We start from the raw sequence: 13,834 nt of genomic DNA, 5'->3' as shown, positions 1-13,834 counted from the left end.
TGCACAGTACCCTGGCATAGTGGGAAGGAAATGCCATCCAAAGAGAAGAGAAAGGGCAAGGGGGAACTCCATCTGGGAAGTCTAAGGATCAACTGGCCTCAGTCACCAGCCAAACTTAGGCACCCTGGCTGCAGTACCACAAGGAGCTGTGCCAATCAGGAATGTGGTAGAAAGCCTCATTTTGCCAGCTCACTAAGACTAAGCATGTGTGGGGACAACTGTCAAGAGCCCTAGTCTGCTTACTTGCTAGAGGCTGTGTTCTTGTCCTCTTTAAAATAAAAACACAATTGCTATTGCTCGTGCTGACTAAACCTATCACCACAGCCTCTTATTCATGTTTTAAGTCATCATGTTCTCTTTATTATATTGTTACAGGTTTTGAAAAATAAAAAGTTATAGAAAAACAGAAAGGATTATAAAGATACTGAATATGAACTGAACATTAAGAGGTTTTATTGCTTTATTTTATCCATTTTGTTAACAATAGGAACAAGAGTGAGTAGGATAAGTTGGCTTATAAACTGCAAATGCATAATTAAACAATAAAATTGTACATTAGCAGAATGGAAAGGTTACATTACCTTGATTCTTATGGCAACTCCAGGTATTCGTAAGAGGCCTTCGGTTTCTAAACCTCCCTCTTCAATTCGAGAAATCAGCTGTGGATAAATAGAAAATTTTCCCATGTCGATATTTGTAACAGGTATAATTTAACATCTGCTTCACATATAAATAAATGAAAGCTGATTACAAAGACATGTAAACTGAACTTTATGAGGTTCTGAAATACTATTGCACTACCATCCTTCAAAACAATAAGTCCAAAAACTTTAGCCATAATTCAGAAAAAGGTGAGTGTTATTCTTACTTTGTAACAGAAGTATATGATGTCATGCAACAACTGTGGTACTCACACAGAGAATGAAGATGTTCACTGCTTAAAAGCAACCAAGAATTTCTTTTGCTTTTCCAGAAACATACATTGTACAATCAAATAAATGTCAGGAAATTCTAGTATTTGCACTTATTTACACCTCATTTTTACTTTACTCCAAGAAAGAATTACTTATGATATGAAGTCAAAACAAAGTTCGTCATTTTAAGCCTTCAATGGTAAACATAAAACAAAGAATTTTAAATGGGGTTTCGAAATCCTACCTGTGGCCCGGTGATTATACACAGATGTATCTCCAGTACCCTACTAAATAAAGTCCTTTTCAAAAAAATATATGAGCCAAAAACACAAAAATAAGGCAAATAAATGGGGAAAATGCAGTGACAAACTGTTGAGAGCTACAAAGATGAGAAAAGAGTGGTCAGCTTGTTAAAGTGGTCTTGCACTTGCCAAAGCTGGGCAGTACACAAAGTTCATAGGGGGTTATTCTGCTATTTTCAAGAAAATCAGTTTCCATACCCCTGTTTAAATACAGGCATTTTACTACCATTCTTCCTAAAACCCACTGTCTCTCACAAAACTCTGCTTTATGAAAGACAGACCTAGTCTACCCTCATCTGCAATCTTACTATAATATTCTCTGAACACCATAAGGCAAGAGAATGTAAAAAAAAAAAAACACAATTTTTTCCCCTAGGGAAGCCTCTGCTAATGATTAACCAAGACTCTGGAAAGCATGTAGACCTTACTGTTTTGCCCTTGCATATAAAAGTGTCTATTGGGGCAAGGCCTGCAGAGTGAAGGAGGTTTCTGACCTTTGTATGCATGTTCTCACCTCAGATACATTGCAGTGTGGGACCCTGGGAGACACAGCAGTTTCTCTCTAATCAACTTATCTTTTCTATCCTTGATGATATCACGGACAAACGATCCCTTGATATTGAGGGACTCGGGTCAGAATTAAGCAAAGAGTAGTCTCGCAGTTCTCCCAGGAATTTATTATTACTTGGAGTATCTCTGACCAGTCAAAGAAGTACATGACTTTTTAAAATCCAAAACCACATTTTTTTTTTTTTTTTACAAATTATACTGGATAGGAACCATAGCAAAAAAAAAAATGTTAGGAATTATTTTAGATTACATGGCTACATTCAATAAAGTATTTATAAACAGTCACCATACAATGAATTTTCACTTTTATTTCACCTTATAAAATGTTCAAAATGTTTTCATATCCTATTAACAAAACTAAAATTACATGATAGTTACTGACGTAAATTAGTTTTAGCAGTATATGCCTTTCGCTTTCATTAAGTATACAAGAAAATTGTGATTTCAAAATAACTAAGAGTAATTTCTGAATTTGTACATTTAAGTCATTTTTAGTGTTCTTTAAAGCCAAATGTTAGCATCCAAAAATAGCTATATATATATATATATATATATATATATATATATATATATATATATATATATACTGTCTGAAGGAATGCCATGTGTTTCCTCATATTTTTCACTTTGAAAATTACACATTTTGGCTACATTAATAAAAGATAAGTAATAAAGTATCCTTTATAGCTTTCCTTTCATTTTTCAGACTTAAAAGAGACAGAAAATAACTGTATCGATATATATTTAATCATGCTGTTTTTAGAAACCTTCAAGTGCTGTAATTTATTAGTAATTCACAACATTTCTCAAAATATACATTATACACTTATGTGAACTGAAAGGTGAAATGAACATGAAGTCAGACTTTTTTTTGACACAAACAGTATCTGATTTGGCTTAGTAATTTGGCAGTAAAAACATGGATTTGGTAATTAGGTTACAAAGTGGACTTTTTCCATAAATTAAAATTGACACTTCTATTTTTCCTGCCCTTTCTGAGAGTGTGGTTTAGACAAAGAGCAAAAGAACACAACATTAAATATAAAAGACAATTAATATTAGATAAGCTTTTTAGTGCCCTTTTTAGGGATATTTCCTCAAAAATTAAAGAATAATTCTCTGAAGACTGGTAATAAATCCTCTTTTTAGATCAATGGTTTCCTTCTTACCTTTATACAAAATTGAGGGTAGGCTTAATGGAGTTGTCAGCTGATAAATCAAAAGATACTTCTCACAAAAGATCACTGTGATTTATTGCTCATAATGCAGAGAGGATGCAAATAGATGAGTGTTACTATCCAGTAAACTCTTCATACTCCCATTTCATTTTTTTTATGTAAATGAAAAAACTCAGGGCTGTTATCCAATACTTCAAACTAGTAGGTTGGCAGAGTCTCTAAGATATTGAAGAGAACTTTCCTACTGTGGTGGTGAATTCTGTACACCATCTTGGCCACTCCCCAAGTGATCAATCAAACACTAGTCTAGATGCTGCAGTGACAGTATTTTTTTAGACGTGATTAACATTTAAATGCGTATTTGAATAAAGCAGATCACTCTCTTCAAAGTGGTTGGCCTCATCCCATCAGTCGAAGACCTAAAAGCAAAGACTGGGGTTTTCAAGGAATCCAGAGTTTTGCCTTGACACTGCAGCATCAGCTCTTTCTGAGTTCCAGCCTGCTGACTTGTTCCACCTACACATAATATTTACTAGTCCCCAGAACTGCAAGCACAAGTTCTTTAATATAAGTCTCTCTATCTCTGTACATCTAGCCTATTCGCTCTGTTTCTCTGGATAACCTTCACTAATACACCTGAAGATGTTGTCGAGGTTCCTTCTTTGCAGAGTCACCTGTGTATAGTAACTCAGGCCTGTTACCGACATTAGAAGAATTTGAACATGGACCCTTTATGCATCACAGGAACTGTGGACAAGTTTATACGTATACAGCCAGTGGCTGGCAGAAGCTGCAAAGTAGGGTAAACTGTGCCGAACAAAGTCCACTAGGAGAGACAGTGACACACAGGTTTGGCTGTAATCGCAGACAAGAGCAATAAAGGCCCCAATGACTAGTAGGTAAGATAAGGAAGTGAATGATTTGAAACCCAAGGATGAATGCCAAGTAGAATGAGCCTTAGGAGTGGATGAGTTTGTTGAGCCAATCAGTTGCAAATCAATTTCTTGTGTCCCCAGAAATTTTAGAAATTGTGAAATGCTTGGGCTGTTGCAAAGAATCTATGGCTTGGGAAGTCCACAACTGACCTGATCTACCTTCCTCTGTGTGCAATTTCTAGCATTTATCAAATGTAATCTATGCTTCTGAACAATGATGGCTAAGGGTTAAGGTTGGGCTCCAATTTTTTATTGCTACAGATAATACCCTCACGAATAATTGAGTGTTGACTACACAAGCAACTTGATAGTTTAGCAATCATTTTCTAATTCTACTTTATGGTTTCTTTACCTACTTTGGACATAGGCACTGGTAAATTAAATTGGACATCCTCACCGTAAATAGGAAGCTTGGGAAACACATACGGGCATGAAATATTCATGAGGATTCAATTCCCTAGAAATTTATAAGCAGTTCCCACTGCTGTGTATTATAGAATTGAAATCTCAATTATACAAAGCCAGCTAATACAAGACAGGAAAATGATGCCAGGTGATCACAGTTACAGTAATAACACAGGAGGCATCACCGTGAAAGAAAAATTATGGGCCCTTGAAACAAATTTGCTTCCTGAATAGAAAATCAAAGTACAAAATAAAACAGCATATCAACTGAAAAACTATATTATAATAGTATAAGTGCAAAAATATCACTCTTCACTTAAGTATGTTCTGTATATACGGACCTGTTCAGGCTTACTTACTTTTTTAAAGATCAAGGGTATTCGAGCTCCTGGCACCTTCCTTTGATCTTGTTCTAACAATGTGGTCAGTGGAACACCAAAAAGACCAGAATCTGCAACAAGAAAACAAAATATCTTCACTTCCATCAACCTATAAAATACTAATAAAAAATGGTAAAGCATAAGATTTCTGACCTTAAAGAAAATGACACCATCTAGTCATTTGGTATACACAGGCCAACCTGGCCCTGCTTGATAAAGCCAACTAGCAGGGGAAGACAACTAAAACAATCACAGATAATCAACAAAATAATTTTAAAAGGACAGACTGGTACATCAGAAAGACAGACTGCTGTGAGAACATGCAAAATAGTCAAACAAGTTACTAAGTGCAATCAAATTACAAGTCTGGCTTAAAATCAAATACCACTCATCTCTTCCATACTAAATTGACATTTACCATTCCACAATACAGCTAAATATAAATGCTTAACTTTCTGAGAAATCAACCAACATTATGATCTGTTCTACAAATGTTTCTTTTTAGTGGATACTTAGAATTCTTAAAGTTAAATTTGTAGTTTTATATATTCAGGAATAGTTCCAGAAGAAATGACAGATAATATTTATAATTTTTAAATTAGAATCATATGCCTCGAGTCTGGTATGAGCATAGCCTCTACCCAGAAATTCCAGCTCACCCCCATCTCTGAGTGGACAATTATCACAGGGGTGACAGCTCTGTCCCTTATGACACACATCAGCAGAGGAAACTAAATTCATCTGTGAACATGGAGAAAGTGCTGACCTGTGGTATGAGGACAGACATAGGGCACTGAAATGACATCAAAAGAAGGCCAGTAACCTGGTAAATAGCTTTTCAGTTTAAGGATCCAGAAAAGACACAATCTCAAGAATTCTAAACATCCAGTGTATGTATGATATATCAGGAAACATAGATATTTTTTAAATAGAGGAGGAGATGCTCATTATTTTCATTTAAACAGTGATAGCCTTAATAAGAACATTTCAATATTTCTCTGCTAGGATACAACAATAAAACATGACATAAAAATAATAACCAAAAAAAAAAACCACACACCTAAGCCACTTGAAAAATCTTGGGCACTGAGTTACAGCTATTTTAACTATATTTCTATTCTATAATTAGAGATGAGCTTCTAAAAAAAGCACCTGAAGTCTTCATTCTCTACAACAGACTTATGGAAATCCAAAGGCATCATTTAACTCAGAAATTTACCATCCCAGTCCTCAAGCTAAAATACTCCAAGGAACTAAAGCACAGCCTGAGTCTTCAGGGTTCACCATGACAGGGGACCCAAAGGAAAGAAAGGAAAGGGACGTCCAGTGCTATCAAGAAACTGCATCTAAAACTTAAATCAGGTGAATACTTGTCTTGGTGAACGTTACCATAGGAACTCAGTAATCGTCATTCTTGGTACCTTTAAGGTTAAACAAGAGGACAGAGATTCCTAAGCAGAGAAGCTCTGTCAATAGAGAATCATCTGGATTTCCAGACCAATAAAAGGTTGGAGAACAAAAACTGAAGAGGTGTTCATTCTTTATATCATCAAAAATAAATTTTGTTAAGGTAATGGATAAAGTGAGCTGCTTACAAAAGAAAAACTGCACATATGGAGGATGAGTACAAACTAGTGGTATTGTGTGTCACATAGCATTATTCTCTTAATAAAGAAGAGAATGCTTTTACAAAATAGTTAAAAATCACATACAAGTGAACAAAGCAACAGACTATTAATTACCACATATTTCCCATCTAATGAAAAAACAAAAGTAATCATTTAGGGCCTGCCAACTAAAGTCATTTGTCAAGATCCAATTTTGTAAAGAAGTAAGTACGTGTACCAAATTCAATGTTTAAGAAATACAGTTTTTGAAGGAGAAAGCACAAGAGTCATAATGCCTTGAACTACAATTTCCCTCTGTGGGAATTATTTGGTTTTGCTTTATTTTCTACAGTCTAGGCCATGGTACACTTTTATCAAGTTTCAAAATATTTGAAGGAAATGTTTTATAACCTGAACTCTAGATGTATTCAAGTGTTTTATTTTGTAGGTGTCTCCCACCCCACCAAAAATACTGCTGAAATGTCATCCATTTTTGCTACTTTAGAATCAAAGCTAACATTCCCACTTCAAGATTACCTCTTGTTTTGATTTTCACAGCTTTCTGTTGTTTCAGTTCAATTCCCAATACATCATAGAGGGCAGTCAGCTCAATCAGAGCTAAGCGGCATACTTTCTTCATGTCCTGGGGTGCCAGGTCCCCAATCTTTGTGGTGCCCGTTTTATCTTTTGGCAACCTGAAACTCTAAAATAAATACCATTGATATGATAAAAGCTTACACAGTGTCTACTCACTCCCTTCTGTAATGCAAAAAGAGAAAATTGTAACGATAGAAAGAAGTCGGACCCAGGTTAAATGACAATAGAAGCTATGGTAGAGCTTCTCTCCTCAGAATGCAGAGTAAAGGACCCAGTGTGGCTCAAGTGGTAGGTAGAGTGCCAGGTCCTGAGTTCAATCCCCAGTACTGCCAAACAATGCAGAGTGACCCTGTCATAAAGAAGATCCCCAAACCTACGGGGAGTTCAGATGTTGATCTGAAGTCTGGCATACGGTGAACTGGACTAGGCCTTGCTGGGAGGACTCATACCAGCAATTCAGAAGACAAAAGCAACAGCGAGTCCAAGGGAAAAATGACTTCTGGCTCATTGACTTTCAAAAACCAATGATTATGTTTGCTGGAGTGACTCAAGTAGTAGAGTGCCTGCCTAGCAAGTGCAAGACCCTGAGTTCAAAACTCAGTACTACCAAAAAAAAAGGAACAATGCTTAGAAGTCAGGCATGAAGTATGAGGAGGGAAAAGAAAGAGAAAGAGGACTTAATAACATAAGACAACTAGGAAGAAGAAAAAGAGGAATAGTGACCATTAGTGTGTGCTCACAATGTGCCAGGTACCTTTTCCATTCATGGAAATTGTCATAAATAAATAAACAAACAAACAAGCAAATAAAATTGGTACAGAAAGGCTATAAAACATTGTGGTGGAATGTAACACAGACTTTAGAACCAGAAGGCTTACCAATCATCTTACATCTTACTAGCTGTGTGATTCAGCAATTGCTTAACCTTTCTTTCTATAAAATGAGAGAAGGGGAAGAGGAGAGAGAAAGAGAAGGAAGTCTTCTTATTCAAAGGTCTGTTGTCAGGCTTAAATACCCAGCACTTCCCAACTAGTTTTATGTGGCTATTATTTCCTTTCACCACTGAATATGCTGACATAGATCCCACCCAGGAACACAGGCAAAAAAGTGGTATATTTGCTGTTCTGTGCCTTTCTCAAGTGTCATCTACTATTTAGCTTCCTTTAACATTAAATCCATTTTATATAAGAAAACAAGACACAGGGTAAAAACACAAATTTCTCTAGCATGTTTAATGCAAATTACATTCCTGTTGTGTTTGCAAAGTAAAACAATGATCACTCTCTAGTAGCTGGATAAAAATCTTGTCTTCAAGATTATATCTTTGGGGTTTATGCTGGACTTCCTCATTTAATTGCCAGGGATGTTCAACTGATTCTCTTTTATTCCCTTTGCTTTGCTGTTTTTTGCACCCCATCATTAATACTTCAGATCTAAACATTAATACAAGAAACATCTTCAAATTATGGTCCAGGGACCCCTGTAGGTGCCTACCACTCTTTCAAGGAGTCTAAGAGAGGACTAGCAGTATGGTCCAAGTGGTAGAGTGCCTTCCTGCAAAGCATGAGGCCCTGAGTTCAAACCCCAGTGCTAATAAATAATGAAGTCTGAGAGGTCAAAATTATTAACTCAAAAGCTGTTAATTTTAGTAACACTAAGACATTTTCTACTCTCATTCTTTCATGAGTGTGCACTGTTTTCCAGATGTAAATGATGTGTGCTATTACAACAGATGGAATACAGATGGAGATAAGAGATCCCAATTGATCTACTGAAGCCAGACTTGCTAAAATTAAAACCACGTCACACTTCTCAATTTTTGCTTTTAGAAAAATATGCTACTTCCCATTTTTAGAACGGTATTCCTGTTAACAATCATAGTTACCTTAAATGAATTCACAGTTTTAAATTTCTCAATTATTCAAGCATTGGATGACTTCCATGGTGCTGTGCACAGTGTGGGAGGGTCTAGGAGAAATTTGGGACCAGACTGCAGGTAGCAAACCCTGTGTCTATCACTTCCTTGTTATGTGGCTTTTGGCAAAATAACAGTACCTTGTACAACTCAGCCTCTGCTCTGTGAAATGTGAATTAATACCAGCGTCTACCTTATAGAGTGGTAAGGATCAAATGGCACATGGTAAGCGTTTTTTTCACAGGACATTTAAAATAATTTCAATGTTTCATGGTTTTCCATTTCTCCTAAATACTGCGACAAGGTAAGAAAAAATGGTAAAGATAATAGTCATATATGATAAATGGTTTCTCATTATATTCTGCAAAAGTCCCTAGAGCAAGAACTATGATATATTTTATGTGGGGAAACTGAGGCTCAGTAAAAATGCTTAAACATGGCCACAAAGCCAATAATAAGGATGCAAATTCACATCTCTGAATCCATTGAGTAACCACTCTGTTCTACTCCATTTCCCCATCCACCAGGCAGACCAGGAGAAATCTAGACTGACAAGTGTGGACGTAGGACTGCATTCCCCTCAAGGACAGAAACGACATCTTAACCCTCTCAGTAACCCTACTGTACCAAGGACCTGGATGTTTTTTGGTGCTCTGCCATCGTCTCTGAATTGAAGATATACCCTACAGGGAGAAAAGCAGCACCACGCTTAGTGAGGGAAGGACCACCTCACTGTTGCTCTTGATGTTCTCCCGATTTCCTGTGATTTTCATTGAGTTTTACTTTTTTTTTTTTCTTCTCCAATGCTAGAGACCAGTCCCAGGGCCTTCTGCATGCCAGGGTAACACTTTACCACTGAGCTACATTCCCAGCCTGAATTTTACTTTTAAAATCACACAAAACTTGTCACATTTTTCTCATGCATGGTCCTATGTTTCTGCTAACGGCTTTGTTTTCTGAAGGACTGAACCAACTATATTTACTCATTTATACCTTTCAAAAACAAAGTCCTCAATGTTTCATTAAAATCAGTTGCTTTGGGTCTAATAAACCAAACACATGTAATATAATTATTTAAAGCATTACCCAAGATAAATATTTAGAGAAACCTGAAATATTATTAGTTCAGACATTTGACTTACCTAGCAGTATGTGTCATGAGCTTATTTATTTATTTATTTACTTACTTATTTTAACATTGTGCTTAATGAAGGAGTTACTTCTTCATCCTAATGTTTAATTCATAGCAGCTGCTTTAAATATTTATGAAGTTTCCTGTCGGTTTTTTGTTTAGTTAATAGACTGGATGGTTCACTTCCTTGCCTAACAGCAAACAATGGAATTTCAGCAAGGGAAAAGCTCTTTATTTTTTGAAAAATGTGTTTAAAGCAAAGAATGAACTAAAAATTTTTCAAAAAATATAAGGCATTTGTTCCCATGTGTTATGTAAATTAGGTAGCTTCCCTGACTGTACCCCTCCTTGGTGGACTTGAAAATATTGGGGGAAGGGCACCTTAGGCAGTTTATCAGTAATACTGAACTTGATGTTTTTTACTTATCAACTCACACTAGCTTCAACTTGGAAAGAAAGAGAAAAGATTCAAAAGCTGAGGCAATGAAGTCAAGCTGTACACGCTGCTATGTAATCTAACTTGTTAGTTCATTTGAAAAATAGGGGTAATAATATCTACTTCACAGAGATCATTTGATAAATGAATGAAATAATTACAGAGCATAATTTCTGGGACATAATATTTGTACAATACATAGTAGTTCAATTTTCAAACCATTGCACATTAAAGGTTATAAAACCTGATCTTCAAATTTAAGAGAAGAAATGTGAATCCACATTGTGGGATCCTAAAGAATTAAAAAAGACTATTCAAAAAAGGAAGTGAACATAAAATGAGTTCAAAAGAACAATGTATTGCATAAAGCTTATTGCTTTTTTACAGAGGCAGAAAAGCATGGAGTAGAACTGGAACTTAAGACTTTATTTGCTTAGACACCTATTCAGAGTGGTGACTGCATCAACCATGGTGAGGACTTGCAGAAACTCTGTAACATGTCCCTGCCTTCTAGAAGACAGATTTTTTTTAAAACAGTTGTAGAGATAAATAAATGCATATACGTAAACATGAATACACACACTAATAATGATCAAAACTTTTTCCCTGACAGTTTAAAAGGCCATTTCAAATGTGTTATCTAATATAAGTTCACAGTCAGGCAAGACTTAACAGGAAGGTTAGACACTGAGCTAACCTCTGAGGGATTCCTTGGCAAATACAGAGCAAAAGACAGGTGGAAATAGAAATTGTCATTTTGAAACTTTGGAAAAACACAAACAAAGTCAAGAAAGTTGGCAAACACATACTCATTAAACAGAATAAAATGGGTGGCAGAGGAAATCTTGTTTTTAAACCTCGCAGGTGGAGTGTGTCTACAAAAAGACAAAAGAAGTGTTTCTTTATACTACTATTCTGTGATCTCCAGAATACACTACTAAGTCAAATAAATAAATAAAATCAAGGTAGGAAAAATATAGAGTGGGGTACCATTCATCTTAAAACAGATGGATAAGTCATAATATTAAAAATAAAATGTTTGCCTGTAAGAGGAGGACCTAATACAGTGGTTATATCAGGTGCAAAAGCTAGATTTTTAATATGTTTTATATTTAGATTTGACTTTTAAGACATGCAAATATTTTATACAATTATAGGACAAAATTACTTTTCTAAAAAAAACAATCTTTAAACACTGAGGATAAAATGAAGCAAATAAACTCAACCAGGTATGCAGTTGGTGGCTTAATCATGCAGAGAATAACCATCCTCAGTAACCTAAAGCATAACAATTTCACTGTATAAAATCCCTTTGGGATGTATACCCAGGATACAAACAACTGGAGAAAAACAAGTTTAAAGCATTTTCTAGTGTTCCTACTGAGAGTGGCTAACAATGTTATTCTGAGAAATGTTAGGTATAAAGCAAATAAGTGTTTATGTGACATTCTAAATATATCACCTGCAACTTCCAAGAACTAAAGCTTTCAACATGGGAGAAAGAAGGTACAGATATACTTCTGTCCTTTGAAAATGCTTGAAAGTGATGACTAATCCAGAAAATGGAACATTCCTAGTGTCCAAAACTATATTTCTACTAAGTGAAACCAAGGGTTCTTATAGAAATAGACAATTTTATATCTGGAACAGAAAATACACCAGGTAGCCTGAGAAATTTTGTCTACAGTGACATCAAATATGTATGAATCCATGAGCTAAGATGTTATTTTTATAGAACAAATGCAAACATTAATTTGTCACTAGTGAAAGATAAACCAAACAATTTTGAAAACATATAAATAAATGGAAAGGCAACAATTTTGAGGAAGGATATCATAAAAGAAATATCTAAATCAAATGAAAAACAGAAGAAAATATTAGGTTATCATCATTTTGTGACCATTAATAAACTAATGAATTAGTTGCAGCTACCATGAGTCTCCTGGTAGAGAATGTGTGATCACATATATAAAGTAATCTTGACAAAAAGACTGAACCTGAATCAGATACATCTAACTTCAACTAATTTATAAAGAAAAAGAAGACACTGAACCTCACCATGGGGATAGAGTTAGCCAAAGGTAGAGATTCTCCACAACTCAACAACCAAGTTTCTTCAACAAATAAATTGTAAGGAAAAGAGGGAGAGACAGGACAGATAAGACAGACAGGGAGAAAAAGGAGAGAGATGAAAGAAGGGAGAGAGGCAAGGAAGAAAGGAAAGAAAGAAGGGAAAACACAAGAGAGGAGGAAGAAGGGAAGAAATAGGAGGTCTTAGGGTCTGAAAACTATATCAGCCAATTACAGCATGTGGATTTTATTTGGATCCTTAAATTTGAAATTAAGGACTGCTGGCATGTTTTAAGGTAAAATAATGGTAACATGCCATGTGTTTTTAAAATCTTATTTTTTACCAATAAATATTTATAGATGAGAAACAATTCAGATATATGTTTCAAAACAGAACAAAATAGGGAACAAAATAGGGATATGGATAGGTCAGGACTGGCCATGGTTAATGAATTTGGAGGCCAGGTGATAACTATTTGGAAGTTTATTATATCATTCACTTTAGCATTTTTGCATGTTTGAAATTTTGAATCAATAAATATATCTTTAAAAATACAAGGCATTCAGGAACAATAAGAACTTTCTGTCCACAGAGCTTGGTTTCTAATACCATTTGCTGCTGAAAGGATCCAGAGTTCCTTGAAAACTTGTCTGCTTTCAAGTCTGAGGGGAGAAAACGATAAGGTGAGCCTGGAACGTCTTGTACTTTTAGAAAGAGAAGTACAAGCATGTGGGGCTCCCACTGGCTAAGAGTGTATAAATTTGCACATCAAACAGAAATGATATTGATTTATAAAACACTGAATGAAAAAAAGGAAGCCATCAGTCTGAAGTGTTATTTAAAAACAAAAAGGTAAAAAGGCAGGAAGCTGCCAACCATTAACGTAGAAGGAGTAGTAGAACTGGAAAATCACTATTTCTCAAACACCAGTTTAATTACTGTTTCAGGCATGTCTGCAAATAGATGAAGAACCACTTGACAAATGTTACTACCAAGTAGGAAATCCACCCAGTTCCAAGGACCACAAATTCATATAAATTGCACATAAGAAAGGTACCTTTACAACAAGGAGAACGAGAGAACATGTCTTTAGCCAAGTTGGTGATGACGCCTCCATCACCAACAATGACCATCTGACAGCAATGTGCTTCTTCAGATGAGCCCACTGGAGGCAGAAACATCATCTATGCAGCAGATACTTACAGTCTAACTTGAATCCAATCACAGGGAAACAATCAGACAAAATCACAAAATGCCTTGGACTCTTCAAAAATATTCAAAAAAGAAAAAAAAATGAACAGAGGAGACATTTTGACTCAAGAAAACCAGAAAGACAGGACAGCCAAAGCAACACATACCCCTTGTTCAAATTCCACAAGGGTAGAGAAAGAA

General features: G+C 35.6%; 1 protein-coding gene across 5 annotated transcripts in view; it reads right to left on the bottom strand.

Moving 5' to 3' along the window:
• Positions 1 to 13,834, bottom strand: part of Arhgap18 (Rho GTPase activating protein 18) — a 179,745-nt gene that overhangs the window by 27,754 nt on the left and 138,157 nt on the right. For all 5 annotated transcript variants that reach the window (XM_074074960.1, XM_074074955.1, XM_074074970.1 and 2 more), the window contains exons 6-8: positions 6,829 to 6,994; positions 4,664 to 4,755; positions 582 to 659 (exon numbers count right to left, since the gene is read on the bottom strand). In XM_074074960.1, coding sequence (XP_073931061.1) covers positions 582 to 659; positions 4,664 to 4,755; positions 6,829 to 6,994 — 336 coding nt within the window. The remainder of the gene's footprint in view (positions 1 to 581; positions 660 to 4,663; positions 4,756 to 6,828; positions 6,995 to 13,834) is intronic.

The sequence above is a fragment of the Castor canadensis genome, chromosome 1, assembly GCF_047511655.1.
Source record: "Castor canadensis chromosome 1, mCasCan1.hap1v2, whole genome shotgun sequence".
In the NCBI taxonomy this organism is placed as follows: domain Eukaryota; kingdom Metazoa; phylum Chordata; class Mammalia; order Rodentia; family Castoridae; genus Castor; species Castor canadensis.
Note: the sequence above shows the minus strand (reverse complement) of the source record. Positions and strands in the feature narration are given on the sequence as shown.